The sequence below is a fragment of the Amphiprion ocellaris genome, chromosome 14 (genome assembly GCF_022539595.1).
Source record: "Amphiprion ocellaris isolate individual 3 ecotype Okinawa chromosome 14, ASM2253959v1, whole genome shotgun sequence".
NCBI classification, from domain to species: domain Eukaryota; kingdom Metazoa; phylum Chordata; class Actinopteri; family Pomacentridae; genus Amphiprion; species Amphiprion ocellaris.
In genome coordinates, this window is record NC_072779.1 from 12,625,384 (window position 1) to 12,647,841 (window position 22,458).

The 22,458-nt window shown below is 38.9% G+C and overlaps 1 protein-coding gene across 6 annotated transcripts; it reads left to right on the forward strand.

Annotated features, from left to right (window-relative positions):
- The first annotated feature begins 1,494 nt into the window (after positions 1-1,494).
- trpc6a (transient receptor potential cation channel, subfamily C, member 6a) lies at positions 1,495-20,298 on the forward strand. Of its 6 annotated transcripts, none has more exons than XM_055017468.1 (16): positions 1,495-1,743; positions 3,105-3,433; positions 3,866-3,998; positions 5,209-5,509; positions 6,294-6,479; positions 7,469-7,633; positions 8,471-8,714; positions 8,801-9,028; positions 9,663-9,927; positions 11,063-11,258; positions 13,185-13,385; positions 13,622-13,678; positions 13,970-14,045; positions 14,259-17,215; positions 18,188-20,017; positions 20,081-20,298. In XM_055017468.1, exons 1-14 carry the CDS (start codon positions 1,604-1,606, stop codon positions 14,387-14,389), a joined length of 2,652 nt encoding a protein of 883 aa, XP_054873443.1. In that variant the 5' UTR covers positions 1,495-1,603; the 3' UTR covers positions 14,390-17,215; positions 18,188-20,017; positions 20,081-20,298. The 6 variants fall into 6 exon arrangements, with proteins under 6 accessions (XP_054873443.1, XP_054873444.1, XP_054873441.1 ...); XM_055017469.1 differs by having other exon boundaries at positions 20,122-20,298; XM_055017466.1 differs by having other exon boundaries at positions 14,259-15,343; positions 16,246-17,215; positions 18,188-20,298.
- The last annotated feature ends 2,160 nt before the right edge of the window (positions 20,299-22,458 follow it).

Sequence of the window (22,458 nt, forward strand, 5' to 3'; positions counted from 1 at the left end):
GTACATGTTCAAGAAACACACAGATAGGACTAGTGTAAAAAAAATCCCTGCACTTCAATTAAGTTGCATAACCGCCTTTTTCTCCCACCTCACATCTACACAGTAGCGCACACAAATTTGGAGTGTGTATGTGAGCGTTTGTATGTTTTATTGTCACTGATTCAGGTGATAACATTGTTGAAACTTTGGCTCTTTGTGTGGTCCGCTGTGTGCACATACTGGCAGAGTTCATGAACACACACACACACACACACACACACAGAGAGGAAAAAAATGTCCATCCAGGTATTTGCCCAATCAGTGCCCCCCAATAAGAGTGTGTATGTTTGAGCTGACAGTGTTTACATCTACGTCTTGGATCTGTTCTGTTCTGAGGAGGAAGTCTTAACACAAACTCACTCTGGTGACATTTGTCACAGTTTACCCGGTTTCTCTTGACCATCCTCCCCGTGAAATGTGATGCTGTCTCGCCATGAAACGTCCAAAGTGACTAATCTTCAGCAATCAGGCCCTTAAAAGGCAATTTTCACCGGCACAATCGTACATCAGAGACTGTGCTTTATCAGATTTTTTGGGGGTTTTTTGACGTTGAGATGGCCGTGTGATTTAATGGAGTGTTTTACGTGAAATTCAGCTAGAAACCAAACAAAAGCGGTTGACTGGCGTAAGGAGGGTGACAAATCTTGGGAGAATGAAGAAAAATACATTTAACCATTAAAACAAAAATGGCTTAAAGATACTAAAAACTGTGTGGCAATTAAAAAAAGACATGCATACAGTATATATGAATGAACATATAGTGTGTGTATGTGTGTGTGTGTGTGTGTGTGTGTGTGTGTGTGTGTGTGTGTGTGTGTGTGTGTGTGTGTGTGTGTGTGTGTGTGTGTGTGTGTGTGTGTGTGTGTGTGTGTGTGTGTGTGTGTGTGTGTGTGTGTGTGTGTGTGTGTGTGTGTGTGTGTGTGTGTGTGTGTGTGTGTGTACGTACAGAGTTTTCCCACACTGGAGGGGGTCAGACACACAGGAAGCAAAGTCTACTGGGAATTTAAACCCTGAGGAATCTCATCTGCTGTTCATCAGCCATCATTCACTCCTGCACGCGCACACACACATACACACACACTGACAAACTCCGTACGTACTCTAAACACTGCGGTTTAAAATAGCATTTTACAGCTTGAGCATTAAAACTCTTGGCAAGACATAAAATTTTGACAATATTCTGCTTTTGTTTCTTTGCTTAATTTTAACTAATGATTCGGTATTCTCAAAATTTATATGTACTGATTTCAAAAAAAGAAAACAACAGGGGTTGGTGTGGATGCAGCTGAAATAACTGAGGCAAACATGTCCATACATCACCAATAACCCTCAGTGTGTTCAGTCACAACACTGAGCTGCCCTCCACATCTGTAAAGTTCAACGCGTCATGTAAATAAAAGTATAGTGGGACCCAGAAGGATGCATTCTTTCTCAAGGACACAGAAAAAAAAACAAAGGGGAGGGCAACAGAGAGAGAGTGAGAGAGAGGGAGACATGCCATAGCCACTTGATTATTCGTTCCCCTCAAACAGGAGCAGACCCTCGGTAGCTGATCGGCCTCAGGATGAACCGCAGACCGCTGGCAGTTCACTGCAACAGCCGCCCTGCGGGTTACACCGACAGCCCCAGAGCCAGGAGCCGGGACAACCTGCTGATGTGCGATGACTTTGGAGAGGAATACTGTTGCTCTGGACGGTGCCTCGGGTGAGTCTTTGATTTGCATCCCCTCCTCAGCCAGATGTGTGTCAGACAGATGTTCATCCTCTGCGGGTTTTGTTGAGAAAAATTATAGATCACACTTGGTTATCTGTTTTTCGTGTCTATTTCCTTGTTAGATTCATAATTAAATGTAACACTGGAGAAGAATTACATAATAAAACTATTTCTAAGGATATCACATTACACATTGTGCATCATCAACTGACAGCATGAAAATGAAGATAAATGCAGGATAGTTTCTTGCTGATAAAGATGTATTACAACATAGGAGTTCCAGTTAAGTGATTAAACAACAGAAATGTAGTTCAAAATGTGGATAAAAATGTGTTTGGATGTCTCATAGTGCCTTAATAAAGGTCATATTTACAGTGTTTTAGTATCATTTACAAAACTCCTCGACAATATCAACGTAACCTGGTTTCACAACAGCTTTAGTTAATGTTTCCTCCACAGTTTAATCTGCTAGTCTTTCACTTCATCCACACTAGAATATATGACTTTCCTCTATGGAAGGCCATAGGTGCTCTGAGGGATTAAGGCCAGAACTCAGGAAGGGCCAGACTTTGATTTACTCCTGGGCAAAATATTCCTTCAACAGGGGGCTGGTGTCCTTGAATCAGTATTCTACTGAAAGATGCAGTTCTTGAATTATTTCTAACTGATTTCTTTAGGTTTGCATCAAAATCTCTTTGCACACTTTATTTATGATTCCATATTCACTGAACCTATTTCAAATGATCTGTTAACTGAGTCTGTCTCTAGTAACTGTCATAGATCTTTGAGGTGATCTTTGCTATCTATTCTCTCTTGTTTTTTCTTGTTTTACTCTCAGTGTGCCACTAGTATCTGTGAGTCTGTCAGCTCTCAATCACAAATCAGATTTTTTATAACTTTTTGATAATAGACCCAATCTTATGCAATGGAAGATTGAATTTTTTTGCTGATCTGGCAAACAGAGCAGCTATTTATATAGTTGCTAATAATGATTTCCATGGTCATTTATAAGGTATGTAATAAACGTAATCAGTCTTAAGTTAGTACAGATGTAGTTCTTCCCAATAATGATGAATATGTTCCCCTGACTTTGAAAATAAGAGCTTATCCAAATATTTTTTTTGTCATTTATGTTCATGCTTTCTCATGTGACAACTTGATTTATTCATTTTGGTAGAAAGAATTTGATTAGCATCGTACTAAATGTGTTTCACTATTCCCACTGTGGAATGTGAGACAGATCAAAGCGGGAAAAACGGTGACTCAAGTGAGTTTTTTTTGTCTATAATACATACGCTTCCAATATATAAACAGTATGTACAGTGTGTTTATGTCCCCTGACTCTCCGGCAGCCACAGCAGCTCTGAGAGACAGCTCATGGCTCGTCTCACTGCTGTTAAGCGACGCCAGGCTCTCCGAGGTCCTGCCTACATGTTCTCTGGTCCCTCAGTCAGCCTGTCAGAGGTTGAGCAGCGTTTCCTGGAGGCAGCTGAATACGGCAACATACCAGAGGTGCGCCGCATGCTGCTCCACGTGCCCAACTTGAACGTCAACACTGTGGACTACATGGGCCAGAACGCACTGCAGCTAGCTGTGGCCAACGAGCATCTGGAAGTGACGGAGCTGTTGCTGGGGAGGGCAGATCTGGCCAGAGTGGGGGACGCCCTCCTCCTGGCCATCAGTAAGACATTTGATGTATAAATACACATTTAAAGGGTTCGGCACACATTAAAGCTGACACTGCAGTGTTCTCCATGAGTCAAAACTTGCAAACATGTCAGACAGGACTGTGCTTTGAGATTTACAGTTTGTAACAGACACAGTTATATAACAGTCCAGTTCATCTTACATTTAATAGAGTCTTCCAAAGAATCACGCAAAGCCTGCAGAGGTTTTTGTAGCTACAGTAGAAGCTACACATACAGATAAACTCATTAAAATTCTCAGCTGAAAGAAGATATAACATTATAAAAAGTGAGCAATGACTTTGCTGTTACTGCACTACCTTTTTTATATAAAATTAGAACTGAATGAAAGACATTTGTTTCACAACATTTAGCAACAGTGTTGTCAAAGGAACAAAACAGCTTTGCATGGTCTGTGTTTGTTGCAGGTAAAGGTTACGTTCGTATCACAGAGGCCCTGCTGAGTCACCCTTCATTTAGAGATGCTCATCGTCTAACAGCCAGTCCAGCTCAAGCTGACATGTTGGACGACTTCTATGCTTATGATGAAGACGGGACAAGGTAAGACAGTTAAAAGACAGAGGTGTTACTCAAAATGTTGTGGCTTCTAACATCAATGCAGTATACATCTAAAGCCCCTGATGTGCAGGGTCACATGAATGACTTTTTGATAGGCTGTTATCTGCTTGCAGCTTGCATCAGACTCAGGTATTCATTTTAAAGACAAGTCTTTTTGAACGGGCAGCTGGCCAGAAATAAAATGACAAGTGCTGGACTGGATCAAGAATAATAATGGTGATAAAATAAAAATAAAGAAATGCAAATTTGAGTACTCTGTGGTCAGTAAGGTGGAAAATATTTTCCTACGACTTAATAATGGAAGTCTTTAGTTTTGGTTGGATGTCAAAAAAAGTATCCCAGGCATGGAAAACCTTCATCATACACAGATAAACCAGGTATTTTGACTCACACCGTGATAAAGACTTTGAATTGTTTCGTCTTTACAGGGGAAGAACTAGTGTGGCACAATTCATCCTTAATAAAATGCAAACTTTACATTTATTCTTCAGTACTTTTGTTGTCATTTAAAGACACAAGCTGTAATGCATTCATTTCTGTGCTAATAGCTGGATTTTGTGAACAAATTGTTTTCCTATTTCCATTGTTTGTGTTGAGTCCAGATAACCAATTACTGGCAGTAGATTCATACTTACTACACTACAAACATTACAGTGGCCTAAATCAACAAGAAAGCAAATCCCAAAATGTCAAAGTCAGACCCACACATGACCATTTTATATTTGTGAAGTCAACATCAGGAGGAGGTGAGCGTGGTGGAGGGACATGTGGTAGCAAATGGTGGAACAGAGCTACACTCTAGAGATTATGATGGGATTCTACTAACCAGCTGGAAGTTAAACATTGTGGGGAATGAGGCAATAATGATGGTGCAGCGTGAAAGAAACATCTGATGTTAATTAGCAGCAGTAACACAATGTGACTTCGATGTTCTCTTGGGTCTGATGCTCTGCTCTGTTTGTGGAAGCTGCTGGTGAAGAAGTCTATATTTAACAGAACTTTTTATTAGACTGATTTCTTACCAAAAAAAAAGTGGAAACTGTTGCTCCTGACACTTGGAGTTCTATACATAGTGAAAAACTGTGCATAAAACTCTGGGGTGACCGTGAACTCTCCTTCAAGGTCAATGCCTTTGGTTTGTCATTTTGCTCCCATATTTATTGCCTGTGTTTTCGTGTGTTGATTCTCGCAGGTTTTCTCACGATGTGACTCCAGTGATACTTGCAGCTCACTGTCAGGAATACGAGATAGTTCACACCCTGCTGAGTAAAGGGGCCCGCATCGACCCACCTCATGACTACTTCTGTGGCTGCGACTCGTGTAACTACCAGCAGCAGTTTGACTCCTTCAGCCACTCGCGATCGAGGATCAACGCCTACAGAGGACTCGCCAGTCCTGCCTACCTCTCCCTGTCTAATGAGGATCCAGTGCTGGCAGCCCTGGAGCTCAGCAACGAACTGGCCATGCTGGCTAATATTGAGAAAGAGTTCAAGGTACTAATAGCATCAAAGGTTCTACAGAATCATCAGCAGTGAAAACAAAAATGCAAATCCAGGAAGATGTCTGCACACTTTCAGTCAGTGAGATTGTACACATGCCCTGAAAACCAGCTCTTTGTCAAGTACACAAAAAGTAGATCTGCCATGCTGCTGCCAACCAGCTGCCAGTAAAACCCACCAGTAAACATGAAGATTTTATTACCTCAAAGAGAGGAAGCAGGAGCAGTTGAGGGTCTGGTTCCTGTGGTCATTGTTCACACTGTTGGTTTGACACATATATAACAGCTGTAATTATTGCTGGGCTGAGAGTAGGACAGCGTACTACAGGTAGTGTATGACAAATAAACAGGAAAATGCTTGTGTGAGAACAGACACCCAAATACGCTGCCCTCATGTTTCACTGTAAAAACATTTCCAGAGCTGGTGTCAGTGATAGACAGTGTTACTGTCGATTTAATGGGAAATGTGGGTCTAGTCAAACATGTGACAGGAAACAATACGGCCGGTGATCAGTTAATGTCAGTGCAAAAACCTAGGAACACATTATTCCACAAAATCCTAGATCTTATGTTGCATTTCTGTCTGTAGTATGCCATCAGATAGACTGGTCTACCTGTGATTTGTATGAAAAATTTAAAGTAAACGTATTAATTATTTTATAGTGTAATTGCAATTCTGAGAAAGACTGAGAATCGCATGCATCAGATCACATTTTGTTGCAATTGATCTCAAATTTCTTATTCACTGATGCACATTTTCTACCCCATTGTGCTTGTAGAACGATTACTGCCGCCTGTCGAGTCAGTGTAAGGACTACGTGGTGGGTCTTTTGGATCTGTGTCGCAGCACAGAAGAAGTGGAGGCCATACTGAATGGACAGACGGACTCTGAAGACAGCTATGATGTACCAGGTCGCCCCTCGCTCACACGGCTCAAATTAGCCATCAAATACGAACTCAAGAAGGTCAGTGTGTTCTCATAAGGCAGTGATACAAAATCAGGGTAAATCACATGCTTTATGAGCACATAGGAAGTATTTCTCTGTGTAAAAGAATCACCATCACTCATTAAGATTGATGCAAACAGGCTATTATTTCACATGTCACTAAAACTGAGAGCTTATTACTGGATCAGAATCACGGTGAACATTTTAATTTTTTATTTGATGAATGTCATAACAATTCATGTTGTCAAAAGGACAAGGTGTATTTGGTCTTGATGCAACATTTTTCAGTGTACAAAGAGTTTTCAAAAGTGTTTTACCTTTTAAATATATACAAAAAAAAATCAGTCATCTACAGTTACGGACAACAGTTGAAAAATCTGTAAAAGAAACAAAACTGCAGTTAAGAGTCTCAAACATATAAGTGATGCAGTCAAGAAAAACTCCATGAATCTTAATTTTTAAGGTATCTGATGTGCATTGAAGCCTCAAGCTGAGCTGAGCACTCATCTGTCTTAATTTCCATTTACTGATGTCTCATTAAATACCTTTGCCAGAAACCAATTTGTAGATGCTGAAACAATTAATCAATTAGAAGATTGCCAGAGCATTAATATTCATCTAATCTGATAACTGTGAGGGGAAAATAGCAACTCCGCTCAGGTTCTAGCACTCAGATGTGAACATTTGCTGCTTTTCTCTGTTTTAAATACCCACAAATTAATCCTCTTTGGGCTTAGAACTGCTGATCACACTTGTGCTAACCTGAGTCCTGGGGAGGTAAATAATAAATCCCAAAAATAATTAATTGCGTGGTAACTGTAATTTTAAGTCCTATTTGTCTTGTGTCATGACTATTCTTTTGCGTATTGACTCTACAGTCTATTTGTCTTATAATGAAAGTTTATCCAGAAGCCTATTTACTGAATGTTCACATGTCCCAGAAGTGATAAACACTCCTTCACTACCCTTGATATTCCTGTTTCCTCTCTGTCCTCTGTGTTCTTCAGTTTGTAGCTCATCCTAACTGCCAGCAGCAGCTGCTGAGTATCTGGTATGAAAACCTGCCTGGACTGAGACAACAGACCACTGCCATCAAACTGCTGGTGGTGCTGGGGGTGGCTATAGGACTACCTGGACTAGCTGTGGCTTACTGGGTCACCCCATGCAGCAGAGTATGTACATTTAGCCTCAAAGTTTACTCACACTCGCTCCCAAATGCATCAACTTCACATTTGCAGTGCCTATTAAAAGTATTTATCCCCACTGGAAATTTTCCTTTTAAATTGCTTTTTAGCATAAAATCATGGTCGATCTAATTTGGCTTTTTAGTCAAGAGTTTACAAAGAAAAGGCCTTGTCAAAATGAAAATAGATTTCTACAAAGAAAATCATTAAAAACTTGAAATAAGTGATAGCACTAGCATTCACCCTCTTCAAGTTAATATTTAGTAGCTGTATTTTTAGCTGTAGTTAGAGCTTTGAGCCTGTGTGGATAGGTCTCAATCAGCCTTGCACATCTGGACACTGCAATTTCACCCCATTCTTCTTTGCAAAATTGCTCAAAACTGCTTTGTCAGGTTATACAGAGACTGTGAGTGAACAGCCCCTTTCAAGTTCAGACTCAAATTCTTAATTGGATTGAGGTTGTTAATTTCTGTGTAGCTTTGGGTCATTGTCTTGATGAAAACGAATCTTCTCCTAAGTCGCAGTTCTCCTAAAAATTGCTTCAGGCTTTCCTCCAGGATTTCCCTATACTTTGCAGCATTCATTTTAAACTCTGCCTACAAGTCTTCCAGTGCCTGCTGCTTAGAAACACCCTCATATCATGATGCTACCACCACCGTGCTTCATGTTGGTGATAATATGTTTGTGATGATGTGCAGTGTTTGGTGTCCACCAAACATACCATCTAGTAGATGGCCATAAAAGCTTTACTGTATTTTAAATTTTGGATGTAATTCCCTGGTGCTTTTCTCACATCCCCCTTCTTATTCCACGTCTTTTTCTCAGGTGGGGAAAGTGATGCGCAGCCCTTTTATGAAGTTTGTGGCTCATGCTTCATCCTTCACAATTTTCCTGGGTCTCCTCATCCTGAACGCTGCTGACCGTTTCGCAGGCACCACCCTGTTACCGACCATGACCCATCATCACCACCCAGACAGTGCACAACTCAACTCTGACCCGCTGCTGCTCTACCGCATGACTACAACACCCTTCACCTGGATGGAGATCCTCATCATTTCATGGGTCATGGGTGAGCATAATGGATGATAACGAATGCAACTCCTTACAAAAACAAAAACGATGTCATCCTGTGTCATTTGACTTGTGCTGCTGCAGGCATGATTTGGGCTGAGGTGAAGGAGATCTGGAGTCAAGGACCAGGGGAGTATCTGGTCGAACCGTGGAACTTGCTGGACTTTGGGATGCTGGCGATCTTCCTTGCCTCCTTCAGCTGCCGATTTTCTGCTCTGAGACATGCTGACTTAGCCCAGACCTATGTGTACACACACTACACAACACTGAATAATGTCACACTGCCCCCCGAGATACACTACTTCACTCTGGGTGAGCATGTTTACACACCTGCACAGACTAACAGACTGCTGCACTTTAAATACCATCACTGATGTGTAAACAGCTGCAATAAGGTAGCACAAAGCTGTATTAATATCTGAATGTTGGCTTTGGACAGAAGGTACGATGACGGACAAACACTAGCATGAATGTACTTGAATTTTCCTTTTTTTTTTTTTTTTAACAATAAAATACATTGAAACTGAATACATCTAGGCTAATCTAATTTATTAAAGCAGCTTTTTGGAAAGCAAATTTGGAGTTGCAGCTGCTTAGGTCAGTAAGGCCCGACGTGAGTGTTGTGTATTTGCTAAGCAAGGAGGATCAGAATTGCTAAAGCTATCCAATATTTACCAAGAAATTCACAGGCTAAAGAAATATAGAAAAGAAAAAGAAACAAAACTGTATCACTATAATCATAGTAAATTGAAACCCACAGCCTTGGTGCATACATTTTCTATGAAATTGATAATGTGGAGGCCTAAATTACCTCAACTTTGTGCTAATTTATGAAAGGAACATATTCAGTCAGTCTTAAAAAATGATTATTTTGGTATTTTTGCAAGATAAACAATTCATTTAATCGGATCAGATTTGTTGACTGATTCATGCTCTGTTTTTGCAGCACGTATCTCCTGGTTGCCGTCAGATCCTCAGCTGGTATCAGAAGGCCTCTATGCAGTCGCAGTCGTGCTGAGCTTCTCTCGGATCGCGTACATCCTTCCAGCCAACGAGAGCTTCGGTCCACTGCAGATCTCTTTAGGGAGGACCGTCAAGGACATCTTCAAGTTCATGGTCATCTTCATCTTGGTCTTTCTGGCCTTCATGATCGGCATGTTCAACCTGTACTCCTACTACCTGGGGGCGAAGCAGAACGACGCCTTCACCACGTGAGACATTTACTGTGCACAAATGCACTTTTTCTACCTTTGCAGTCATTCAGAAACTCAACTTGCATGGACTTAAAGAATGTTTGAGATTTAAGAGCTTATCTATTATTTGAGCATTTCTAGTTCTGCTCACTGTCATTACCAAATGGGCACAATTGCTGCTGTCCGGTCCCAAAGTTTAAGCTAAAGCACAACATATCAGATCAAATCTAAAAGAATCACACCACAATATTGACTATGTTTGCTTTGATGTATAATTATTGTGTTGCCAAGATGTGAGAATCCAAAAAGAGATAAATTCTTAAGTTAGATGTTTAGAAAATCTAATCAAAAGAGATGAATGAAAACATGAAAGAGGCACATTTCAGGGATATCTATAAAAGCAGCCCTTTGGTAGACAATACTATTATTATAGATAATAAAGTTTAATTACATAAATTGATAAAGATACTAAACAAAACTTGTTCCATTACTATTTCTGGCTTGTCACCATTTACAATGAAGTCATGTCTGTACATAACTTCCTATCACTGATTATGTTTAATGTGTACGCTAGTTATCAGCAGTGTAATAAATGCTATTTTTGCTTCTCAGATAATTTTATTTGAAGGATGAGAAACAAGAAAAAAGCCAGATCACATCAAGTATGAAAGTAAAATCACATAGAAAGTGATAAAAAGTTCTCCTTCTTTTCTTATCTGTTTATTCATATTGTGACTTTCAGATTTACATTAAGACACATTACATTGCTGGCTGGAAAACCACAGATTTATCAACATTTGTAGCTACATTTTTGCACAGTTAAAATGTAGGAAATAAACTTGATATGATGGATTAAATGGGAAGCAAGTTTTTAGTCCCTGCAAGTTCATTTTTTCACAGCAATTAAATAACAGGAAATCAGCAGCTGCCCTAAAGCTTAGAAATCAATCTAAAAATGTATGATTTGTTTACAGAATAATGTAAGCTCTATGCTGAACACTGTAAGAATTACTGTGAGCCTGAAAGACATTGTGTTCTTCCGTCGTTCTTCTCATCGTCAACATCTCCGTTCTGATGATTAATGGTTTGTTTGAAATCAAAAATAGCTTTTCTCTCACCTCCCTCCGTCTTTTTCTTCTGTACGTCCGTCCAGCCTGGAGGAGAGCTTCAAGACATTGTTCTGGGCTATATTTGGCCTGTCTGAGGTCAGGTCCGTTGTAATCAACAACGGGCACAAATTCATCGAGAACATTGGCTATGTGCTGTACGGGGTTTACAACGTTACCATGGTGATAGTGCTGCTGAACATGCTCATCGCCATGATCAACAGTTCCTTCCAGGAGATTGAGGTTTGTCACCAAATCATTTAACTCCAATATAAACTCACAAATAATATGTTGTTTAAATGATGCTTCAGATGATGGTGGAAGAAACATGAAGTCATTTACAACACTGTGAAAAGTGAAGGAAACAACATGAACTGAATTGTCTCATATGAAATGAGACTTCCTCACTATATGATTTAGGTTTGACTCATGAGAATATTTGATTGTTTTATGAGTGTTTCAGGTCCTTCTATATTTTTTATTTGACAAAGTAAATCACCTCCCAGTCATCCTCCATATTACGAAAAAGAAAAATGTTCTATCTTTAGATTTATCTACAACTGAATATTACTGAATCCCAGAACTTTTACTCAAATACTCTATTTGGGTACAAATTTGAGGTACTTGCTCTTTACCTCAGTATTTTTGTTGTATGGAACTTTATGCTACTACTCCACTTCATTTCTAAGGGGAAATGTACCTTTTTCTCCATCACGTCTTTCTGACAGATTTAGTCACTTGTTATTTTTCAGTTTACAATTTTCCCGATCCTGTCCAGTCAAAACCATATATCTCCATATTTGGTGATTTTTAAAAATGTTTGTGATAAACTGAAGTTTTCGTTTATAGTTTGAGAAAATTCTCCTGCTTCTTTAGCTAAACAAACTATTTAAAAACTCTCCTGGATTAACTGGAAAATATGTTGTCATAAGGCTGAGAACACTTTTTTTTAAATGAAAAGTTGCCTTTTAAGAGATACATGGTTTTCACAGGATAGAGATACTATTAACATATGATGATCTAAAGAATATGATGCATTTCTGTGGATTAAATCACAGAATATTATATTAAGTCATTAAAATGAGCTTAACCTTAAACAGCTGCAGTAATAAAATGCAATATATACACTCATTCAGCACTAACAACTTTTTACTCAGCAATGAGTACTTTTATTTTTGAAGCTTTAAACACAATTAGTTAATGCACTGGAGTGAATTTACAGTATTACTACTGTTATTTAAGTAATGAGCTAAATACTTCTTCCACAGCTCTTGAGTCCATTCTAATCTAAACTCGAATAAAACTTATATCAAGAAAAAAGAATTTTTATAGAGCAGGATCTGTCTCAATATTTTTTTGTGTGAACAGAATGGCAAACCATATGTTAATGTTAATGTGTGATCTGTAAGTATAGAACATTTTCCAAGAAATCAAAAAATTTATTTTGCAAATATAAAACAGATCAGCTAATACACAATAAAGGTCACATTTTGTGACTACATTTGATTAACGTCAATGTATTTGTGAACACATTTTTTAACATTTACAACTCTCAAAAACATATTTGTAGTTTGCTATTCAAAACAGCGTTTGTGGATCTCAGTTTTACATTTGTGGATTTGTGTTTATAATATTTACAACACACATTTATACACAGACTGTTGCTCTGGTCTCACACATAATATTGACATAAATCTACCTCCATATGATTACATCCATTTAGCAAGATTGTGCTGCATATGCACTGAGAAACTTCACATAAACCATAATAGTTGGCTAGAACTAAAGGCGTTTTAAAACATGTTTGTGTTGCTGAGAGCTGGATAAGATTAGCACCTGTCTCATATCTGTACTCCAAATATGAAGTTACTGCTGATTAGCTTAGCTTAGCACAAACACTGGAAATAGCCAGGTGATGCAGGCTGGAGTAGTGACCTCCTGGAAGCTCCAAGTCAAAGAAGTACTTGTGCTTGCAGCTTCAGAGGAGCTAATTGGTGTCATTGTGGACAGTCCGGTTAGCTGTTCCCAGTACACCCAATATTAACGCAGAGCTGCCTCAAGCTTCATATTTAACACAAAGACATCAGAGAGGCATCAATGTTCTCATGTAGCTCTCAGTAAGTATTCTTCTCAAACTTGTGTGGTTTCTTCCTTTTGTTTCCTCTTTAGGATGACGCTGACGTTGAGTGGAAGTTTGCTCGGGCAAAACTTTGGTTCTCCTACTTTGAGGAGGGCAGGACTCTCCCTGTGCCCTTTAACCTGGTCCCCAGTCCTAAATCCATGCAGGGACTGGCCTCAGCCATCAAGTCTCTGCTCCTGCAGTTTGTAGAAGGACACAGTCAGGAGAAAATTGAGACACAACTCAACCAGGTACCACACAATATGTGGTTTGTGTTTACTTGAAGCATCACACGCAGTTTTAGTTCTTTCTCAGCTTGAGAAGCCATAAATCCGGGTTACTTTTTGGAGCATTAGAGGCAGAGTCTGAGCACCTCCCAGTGGTTTCACTGCTGCATCACAAGCTTCATCTCAGACCTGAAGACAAGTTTAACCTGTGAAATGCCACAATTATGGTCAGTGAAACTAATTTGAGCTTCCTCTTTCAGCTTGGGGTGGACAAAAATTCAGGATATGGTGCTTCTAGCAGCCCAACAAGGTATCAGGTATGTGAACTGAAAATGTAATTTTTATTCCATATTTATGTTACAGCTGTACCTTTCAATAACTGATGACACATAAAACTCCACTGTTATATTTAAAAAGTAACCATTTCTCACATGGTGCTGCAGTGAAAGGACAACTGGAAAAAGAATTTGTGCAATTAGATTTTAAACTTTTTTTATTTTGCTGTTTTTGCTATTATACTTAGTTCATATTTAACCATTTGTCATTATAGTGATGTTAACTGTACCCGTATAAAGAATTTGAGCATTTTTGCCCATTACTGCTTGCAGAAGATCATGAAGCGACTGATAAAGCGTTACATCATCAAAGCCCAAGCAGACAGAGAGAGTGACGAGATCACTGAAGGTAAAATCAACAGAATGATCCTGGAACTGAATTTCATGCATTTTTATTATGCAATTGATTTTTAAAATAAATTTTAAACTTAATTGTAATAAAATATAATATCCGCAAACCAATGATAATTTTCTCAGGTCTGTAGCATTTATTCAGAATTTCAGAGTTTCTATTTTGGGATGAAACTTTTCTTTGATGTTTTTGTGTCTGCTTTTTTTTCAGGTGAACTGAAAGAAATAAAGCAGGACATCTCCAGCCTGAGATATGAGCTGCTGGAGGAGAAATCACAGAACATGGAGACGCTTGACGGACTGTTGAAGAGGCTGGAAGAGATCAGCACACCTTCATCGTAGCACTGCCAGCTGTCCTGAGTTCTTTTAACTGTCTTTAATACTGTGCAGCTCAAAGAGCCTGTTCTTTGTCACTGAATGTAGATACACTAACACAGTGACAAACCATTACTAAGATCAAATAAGAATGAACGTATGTGAATACACAATTAAAATGTAACTGGCTGATTGGGTCCGTATATTTATCTGGCAATTGGATTTTCCGTTCTGAAACGTGTATTGAAAAACAAAAAACGAGTGGTTATTTGATTTTCGTTTCAAAATACAAAGATTAAAATTGAAATACAAGACGTTTTTCCTTTTCATGATCAAAAAGGGATGTACGAAATTTTAAAAATGCTTTGATTTTCATTTTATATTTAGAATAACAAAAAATAAAATCAGTAACAGACGGAAACGAAAAAAGGTCAGTTTTTTTCATTTTCTGAGACCGGAAGTGGTCATCAGCAAGTGTGGAGCCAAACGACAACAAGATTCTCAGAGGGCGGAGCCAGAGAGCAGTGATTGATCAGACCATAGATATATATAAAAGACAGCGCGCTAACGTATCTAGTCTATAGCCGCGATTCCACAAGTACCTACTCGGCGCGGTGCGGCTCGGCTCGTCTTTGTTTGCGAGCGTTTCCATATGAATTAGTGCATGGTATCAGGCACGATTTTCCGTACCTTCTTGGCTGAGGTTCCAAGCGAGATGAAGTGAGCCGAGATGTGACGTCTGCATAGTGCAGGCCACTGATTGGGCAGGAGTTCAGGCCACTGATTGGACAGGGAGTGACGACAAACAAGAGCGACTCCAGCACGAAAACAAAACCGGCATTTAAAAAAAAACTAAACAGCGACGGTGTGCATTGCTCTTCACGGACCTCTCTGTTCTTCATAATTTTAATATACATCTATGGTCGGCACGTCTGGTAGCATCTCTGGCTGCTGTTGACCTTGTTTTTGGAGTAAAACACGGTAAGAAGATAAATACTTCTAACCAGTAGCGTTGTTTTGTTGTACGTTAAGTCAGCGACTTGTGAAGAGTTGTGTTTTGTCCTGTTTGAGCAGTTGGTCCGGACGCGTTAGCTAGCTAAGCGGCTAAGTTAGCTAGCGGGCTAATTAACACAGGTGGCTAACTTACCGCTGAACACCTGTGTTAGTTGCTGCAGCAGCTGTCCTCATTATTAGAATCACCTTCTCAACCTGTGTTTCTCTGCTGTGTATTTTATCTTTGAAAAAAGTTATTTTACTTCAAGGTTAACTGAAACCCGTTGAGCTGCGCTGAAGCTTAACATTCAGCTGGTTTGAATTAAACCCCGTTTAACTTAACATTGTGCAACATTACCTCTCTGAATCTCCATAATTTCATTAAATTCCTTCTCTCTTCCACTGCTCAAGTTCAATCCAGTATATAATATGACATTAATAGTGAATAAACTAACAACCAGCCATTGTATTTATTTATTATTGCATGTATTTGTAGTAAAACATGAGTTGAAACATCCTACTTTTGGATCTAGAACTGCACAAGCCGTTCATTTTCAGTCACCTGACGAGTTAAACTCCCCTTTTTATGTGAGGCTGAAGCAGAAAGTCTGAGTTAACAAAGAAAGTTGTTTATAATTTGCGATACCTGTTATCTCTGACTGAAGCTTTAGTTTTTGTTGAGCTGATTTACACGTAGAAACTTTGTTCAGGAAGATTTCTCAGTAGCTCAGAGGACAGGCTGCTTTTTACACAACCTTGTAAGAGAATGTCTGCCAAAGCTTTCAGCAGAATTTAGAAACACAACACTTCCTAAACAGATATGTTGAGGCTGTGAGGTTGAACGTTTGAGAGTATATCAGTGTGTTTGTTTGTGGTCTCTCTGTTTCTAGGTGGAAGCTGAATTAGTGAGGATGACTCCTGCTCCTGTCATCTCTAAGCTCCTCACACATCTTTACCTGCACATGAGGAAAATCACTCCTGTAGAATGCAGGTATGTTTGTCATTATTATAAAAAGATGTTGCCTGGTGACCTGTCAGAAACCCATTATACAGAGTCAGCCAAAATAATGTTTACACACATCAGGAAAAGAAAAACTTGCATAAATATTTCAATACCAAATTTATTCAGACATCACGAGATTAATAAAAGTTGTCTTTGGCCTCTACAATTACAAGAGATGCTCAAAGTGGTGGCCACTGGCTTCCAGACATTTCTGTTGTGTTGTAGACGTCACTTGTTGATGCTCCATTCATGAGGGTAGCGCCATCTGTTGGGAAAACATCGTACAACAGGACACAGAGTTATCGTGATTTGATCAAACTTAGAAAGAGGTATCTATATGTGTACAAGTACTTATATATATGAAATATCTATAAAAGTTTTGCTTTTCCTGATGTGTGTACATTATTTTGGCTGACTCTGAACTTAATGAGAACAAAACTGTCATTTAATTGTTGCTCTGAAAGCTTCTTTAGTGAAAACTGGCTGGTGTTCTGCTTTGAAACAAACTGCTGTTGAGGTCTGTGTTTTTAGGTTTAACCCCACAGTTTCTGAATGAACTGATAGTTGTTTTTTTCCCTGATCAATGTGGACGTTATAATTGATGGTAACATTTACTGATCATATAATCAGCATGACAATATAACAGTATAACATTATGACCACATGACTAATACTGTGTTGGTCTCTTTATGCTGCTAAAACTCCTCTGATCCAGTGGTTCATCAGAACCTCTGGGGATGTCCTGTGGATTCTGTGGGTCCTGTGGGTTGCAGGGTGTGTCCTACCTAGACCAGGCTGATCCTGGACCATCCCACAGATGCTCAATCAGATCTGGATGTGGGGAGTGTGGAACCCAGGTGAACAGCTTAACTCTGTCGTGTTCCTCAGACCACTCCTGAGCAGTTTTAATTTGTCCTGCTGAGGGTGGAGGGTGGCATCAAGGACTGCTGTTGCCATGGAGACTAGGGGGTTGTTTGTCCTGCAGTGTTTAGGTGGTGGTACATGTCAAACATCCACATGAACGTCAAGGTTTCCCAGCAGAATGTTGCATTAGAACAAGATGATGGATGTTGTTCTCTTCAGCTGTCAGTGGTCAGAATGTTGTGGCTGATCGGTGGATCTGTCTGCCTTCACTCTGACATCCAGAGTTATACAAAAGTGTAGTATGTGTGCAGTGCAGAAGAGATTTACTTTATTGGATGCAGTTTTTTTTTTTTTAAGGGAGAGCATTTTTTATCCACCTGAAGAAGACCTAATCTTTCCCTTCAAAGGATAGTTAATTGTTACTACGGCTTCCATAGTGGTCCCATCAGAGAAAATCATGTCCATATACAGATTTTTATTAATTCCAGGGCTGGTTCAGTAAAGATTATTATAATAACTACATCAGATAATTCTTGGTCGCAGTTGGAATTTTGCAGCCTGAGAGATGGTTGAGAAGGTTTGCAGTTCTTGTTTTAGCAAAATATGTTATAATAGAAGATCTTTATTGTCATTGTACATGAAATTATCTGCAAACCAGCAAAGTGCATCAGTCTGAGGTATCTAAAAATAAATAAGTAAAGAAAAATGCTTCTAAAGCCAATAATAAACAGAATATTTTGAGGGAATATTCTAAAAAGAAAAGCTCCATTCTCACTCCTCTCAGGATAAACTGTCATTAAAATTGACTTTAAATTTAGCTTCAACACAAGATAAAAACATTTACTTTCATTACTGATATTGTCAAGTTTTAATAAAGGTCATGCTACTTTTATAAAATGATGAAAGTGAATAAATTGTATTTCTGTGATCTGTGTTTGATTTCTGTCTTTTCTCCTGTCATCCAGATGTTCAGAGGGAGATGATGCCACATCTGGTCCAGCTGATGGAAGGTCTTGAAGTTCTCTGACTGGCCTCGACTGAAGATGGTCGTCTCACTGGATTTAAGGTTCAGATGCTCAGTAACAAACTCCACCAATGAGCCAACAGGAAAGCTTTAGGTTTATTAAATGTTGCTATGAAGGTTTCGCTGTTTTTCTTTGTGAATGCAATGTGCTCCAACTGAAACTTGAATTACAACTTAGAAGTAAATCCTTCCATCTGAAAGGATTTAGTTGCATTAATAACCTCATAACATTCTAATTTTTATTCCAGTCTTGGTTGGAAATAGAATCTCTGTATTGATTCAGGTAAAAACTGAACTTCACAGCATGTTGGAGCAAAACAACCAGATGAAAACTGTGATGGTGTTGGATTGTCAGACCATAATGTTGCAGCTCAAAGCAGCTTTTCGAGCTCAGTTCATTCTGACATTCAGCTATGAATCAACACAGCAGATGGTGATCCATGCTGTGGAAGTCTCACATCTCCTGATTTAATGGAGCTGCTTTGCACTTTTTACACTGTTTATTCACCAACACTTTATTTAATAAAAGTCCCATCTAGTTTTTATGAGGAACGTGATGTTTTAATTTCTCTGTGAATAACTGCAGTCTAATGCAACAGCTGGAATTGTAACATCTGTCCTGATATTGATCATGAAGTATTGATCAGAATACTTATGGTTCGCTGTCATCCCTGAAGTTTTACATTAAAATCTTTACTTGTGTTGTGAACTTTGGTAAGAAGCAGAAACTTTTGCATTGCCATGGATACATGAGTATTAAATTCTGTCCATGTTTCCATTTTGGGAAATGCAGTCCAGTTCCAGAATGTGGAGGAATTTAGTCTCACAATCACAGACAACAAATATTATCTGAAAGTCGGGTTATTGTTGTTTATCAGCACAATACAAAAAGATTAATGTTAGAAATATTCCAGTTAAGACTCTAGAATATCATGATTTATGTAAATTTACCTCAATAATATGAATGTTCAGGCTAAGATTGTACAGTGATATTTATTATGTAAGTTTAGCTGATTAAAGTTTATGACTCTGCACTAAAATATTATTTAAATTGGCATTATTATAATATTTAGGGTCAGACCCTACAGTATTGAGATTAAGAAATCAAATATTCTATAAAATGTAAATACACTGAACTCATTGGGATATATTGAAGTGAGACGCTACAATATTATTTGACACAAATCTATCTAAATCAAAATTTTAATAATTTTCCACGCCAAACATTTACTGGACTGATTTAAATATTAAAATCACTCCTTTCTAATCCTCTGCTGTACGTTCAAACCTGAGGCCTGAAATAGAAACACACAAGTATCTGATTGAAGGAACTTCTGCAGAGTCCTGGTTCCAGAACATGATGATAGAATTATAGACAAACTTTAACAAAAGCTGCCTGAGAGTTTACAGGTTTTTATGTTGGATTTCTTCAGTAATTTAAAGAGAATTATCAGCAAAAATCAAGTGTTCATTTGATGAACTTCATTTCCTAAAACATACAGAATTGGAGCTCATATCTTTGGCAGCTGTAAAGTTTCTGCTCCTTCAAAGTTCACAACACAATGAATGAATTCCTAAAACACTCTCAATGCTGGAGAGCGTTTGATGCTGAAGCAGTGAGCAGTTTTTCTGTTTCTTCTCTGGAGATGCACAATGAGGGACGTCTGCAGAGACTGAGAAAGAGTCTCACCACATCCTGACATGAGGAAAAAGACTTTATTGAAGACTACAATGAGAAAAACTATCAGACAGCAGACAGCATGCATTCAAGGTGAGCTCTGAACATTTGATCTGGAACAGGAATTCAATAACGGCAGCATGAGCTTCATTTCAGTCTGTAGCTGCTGAATTCATGGATGAATCATCTGGCACTAGAGAAGAAGACCATCAAACATCCATGTCAGCTGATGGAGGTCCAAGAGTCTCACCAAACAACCAACCTACAGAGTGAAGACCTCAAATCTGATTGGACGGCCTCCTATTCAGCCACATGTGTGAACAAATGCCTCTAAGTTGATTTGTTTTCTAAAATAAATCTAGTTTGAGTCCTAATCTATGCCTGTTTGCTTCTTTACACCGCTGTTAACAGTTTAGGCTGTTAGATTGTTCCAGATAAGACGAGTACAAGATACTTCAGAGCCGTTCTACCACGAGCCTGACAGGAAGAACTCCAACAGCTACTGAATGTTCCTGTGGTTCCCTCAAGGCTACAGGAGGAGTCCTATGAGGACGAGCCGGTCCACCTGATGGCGGCCAGTCGCTGCGGTTCAAAGCCAACACCGACTACGTGGACTTCTACTGGACCACACGGAGGCCTTCAAACCGGACCAACAAGTTCACCGACTCCCCGACTCGTGGGTCTGAGGACGCTGCCGAGCCTCGGTCCAGCCGGCCTCCTGTCTGTGGGTGTTTGAGTGCTGAGAGGTTTGTGGATGCATGTGAACGTGTCTGTGTTGAAACAGCAGCTTTTGACTCACTAACGCTGGGAAAAACCAAGAGCTCCTTTATTTGTGACTTCCACTAAAAAACTGATGAAAATAAGTTTGTCAGGGTTCTGACTGATAACAGATTAGTAAATAATTCAATTCAATTTCAATTCAATTTTATTTATATAGCGCCAATTACAGTCAAATTGTCTCGAGACGCTTTACAGAACCCATATGCCTGACCCCCAGAGCAAATGAAAATAATCGTTTAAATATTCCTTTAAACAATCCTTTCAGGTCTACATTTCCTTTACACTGACTTCTTGGTATATGTACAAGTATTTTGGGTGGAATATACCATTAAGCCCAATGTTCAAGGGTTTTTCTGGGAATATACCATTAAACCAACCTTTTAGGTAAATGTTCCAGGATGTTGAGTAGAATATACCATCAGATCAACCTTTTAGGTCTACATTGGAAGATTTTAGAGTAGAATATTACTCCAAACCATCCTTTAGGTCTACATTTATGGTGGAATACTCCTTTACACCAAGATTTTTTGGTCTACATTGAAGGATTTTAGGTGGAATATTCCTTTGAACGAACTTTTTAAGTTTATGTTAAAGGATGTTGGGTGGAATATACCATCAGACCAACCTCCAAGGTCTACAGTAGTGAATTTTAGGTGGAATATACCATTAAACTCACCTTTTAGGTCTACATTGGAGGATTTTAGGTGGAATTTTCTTCCAAACCGTCTTTTAGTCTACATTTAAGGATGTTTAGGATGGTATATTCTTCCGAACCAACTTCTCAGGTCTACATTTCAGGTGGAATATTCCTCCATACTAACTTTTTTGGTCTATATTGAAGGATTTTTTTCTAAACCACCCTTTCGGGTCTATATTTGAGGTTTTAGGTGGAATATTCCTTTTAACCAGCCCCTCAGGTCTCTTTGAGGATTTTGGATGGAATACTCTGTTAAACCAACATTTTAGGTGCATGTCCAAGGATTTTTGGTGGAATGTTCCTTTAAGGTGGATGTGTGAGGCCCTTGTAGATGGAATACTTCCTGAAACCAACCTTTTAGGTCAACATTCAAAGATTTAAGGTGGAATATTCCTTTAAACCAACCTAAATTTCATGTTTTGATCATTATCAAGTGAGAAACCTCAATCCAGACTCCTCATAATGACATTTGAGATTTATGCTGCTGTTATTTGTTTAGTCCAGACTAAATGACAGAAATCCACAACTGTAATTTTATTTCAGGACTCGGTTATTAAATGTCAAAACAATCCATGTGACTCATAAGCTGTACAAACTCCAAGATTAAACTCTCCACAAGGATCCAAAATAAGTTGGACTTCTACATGAGAGCTTTAATTATTCTTCATCTACTTCCTGAAAAGTTTTGTCAATAAAAAAGACAAAAACTAATATTTTCAGCTGAACTAAAGACAGACTTTGTGATTTTTCTGCTCACATGTTACGTTGTTGTAAACTTACTCTTTCAAATAAATAGCAGCCTAACCCCCTGGAAACCAGCGTTTGTCCTGTTTTTGTGTTGCTCCTCGGTGACCCTAGACAGCCGGGTCCAAACGTTTTTTGAGCAACACACCATACTATGACGTTTTTACAATGATGGTTCTACTATGAAACCGGTTTGACATGTTCAGGTGTTACTTGTGTGAAAACTCAGAGATTTCAGGTATCAGAAGGTGGTTTTCAACTTTCTTTGTTAACTTTCTGCTTCAACTTTAAACTAAATTTCCTTCACTAACCC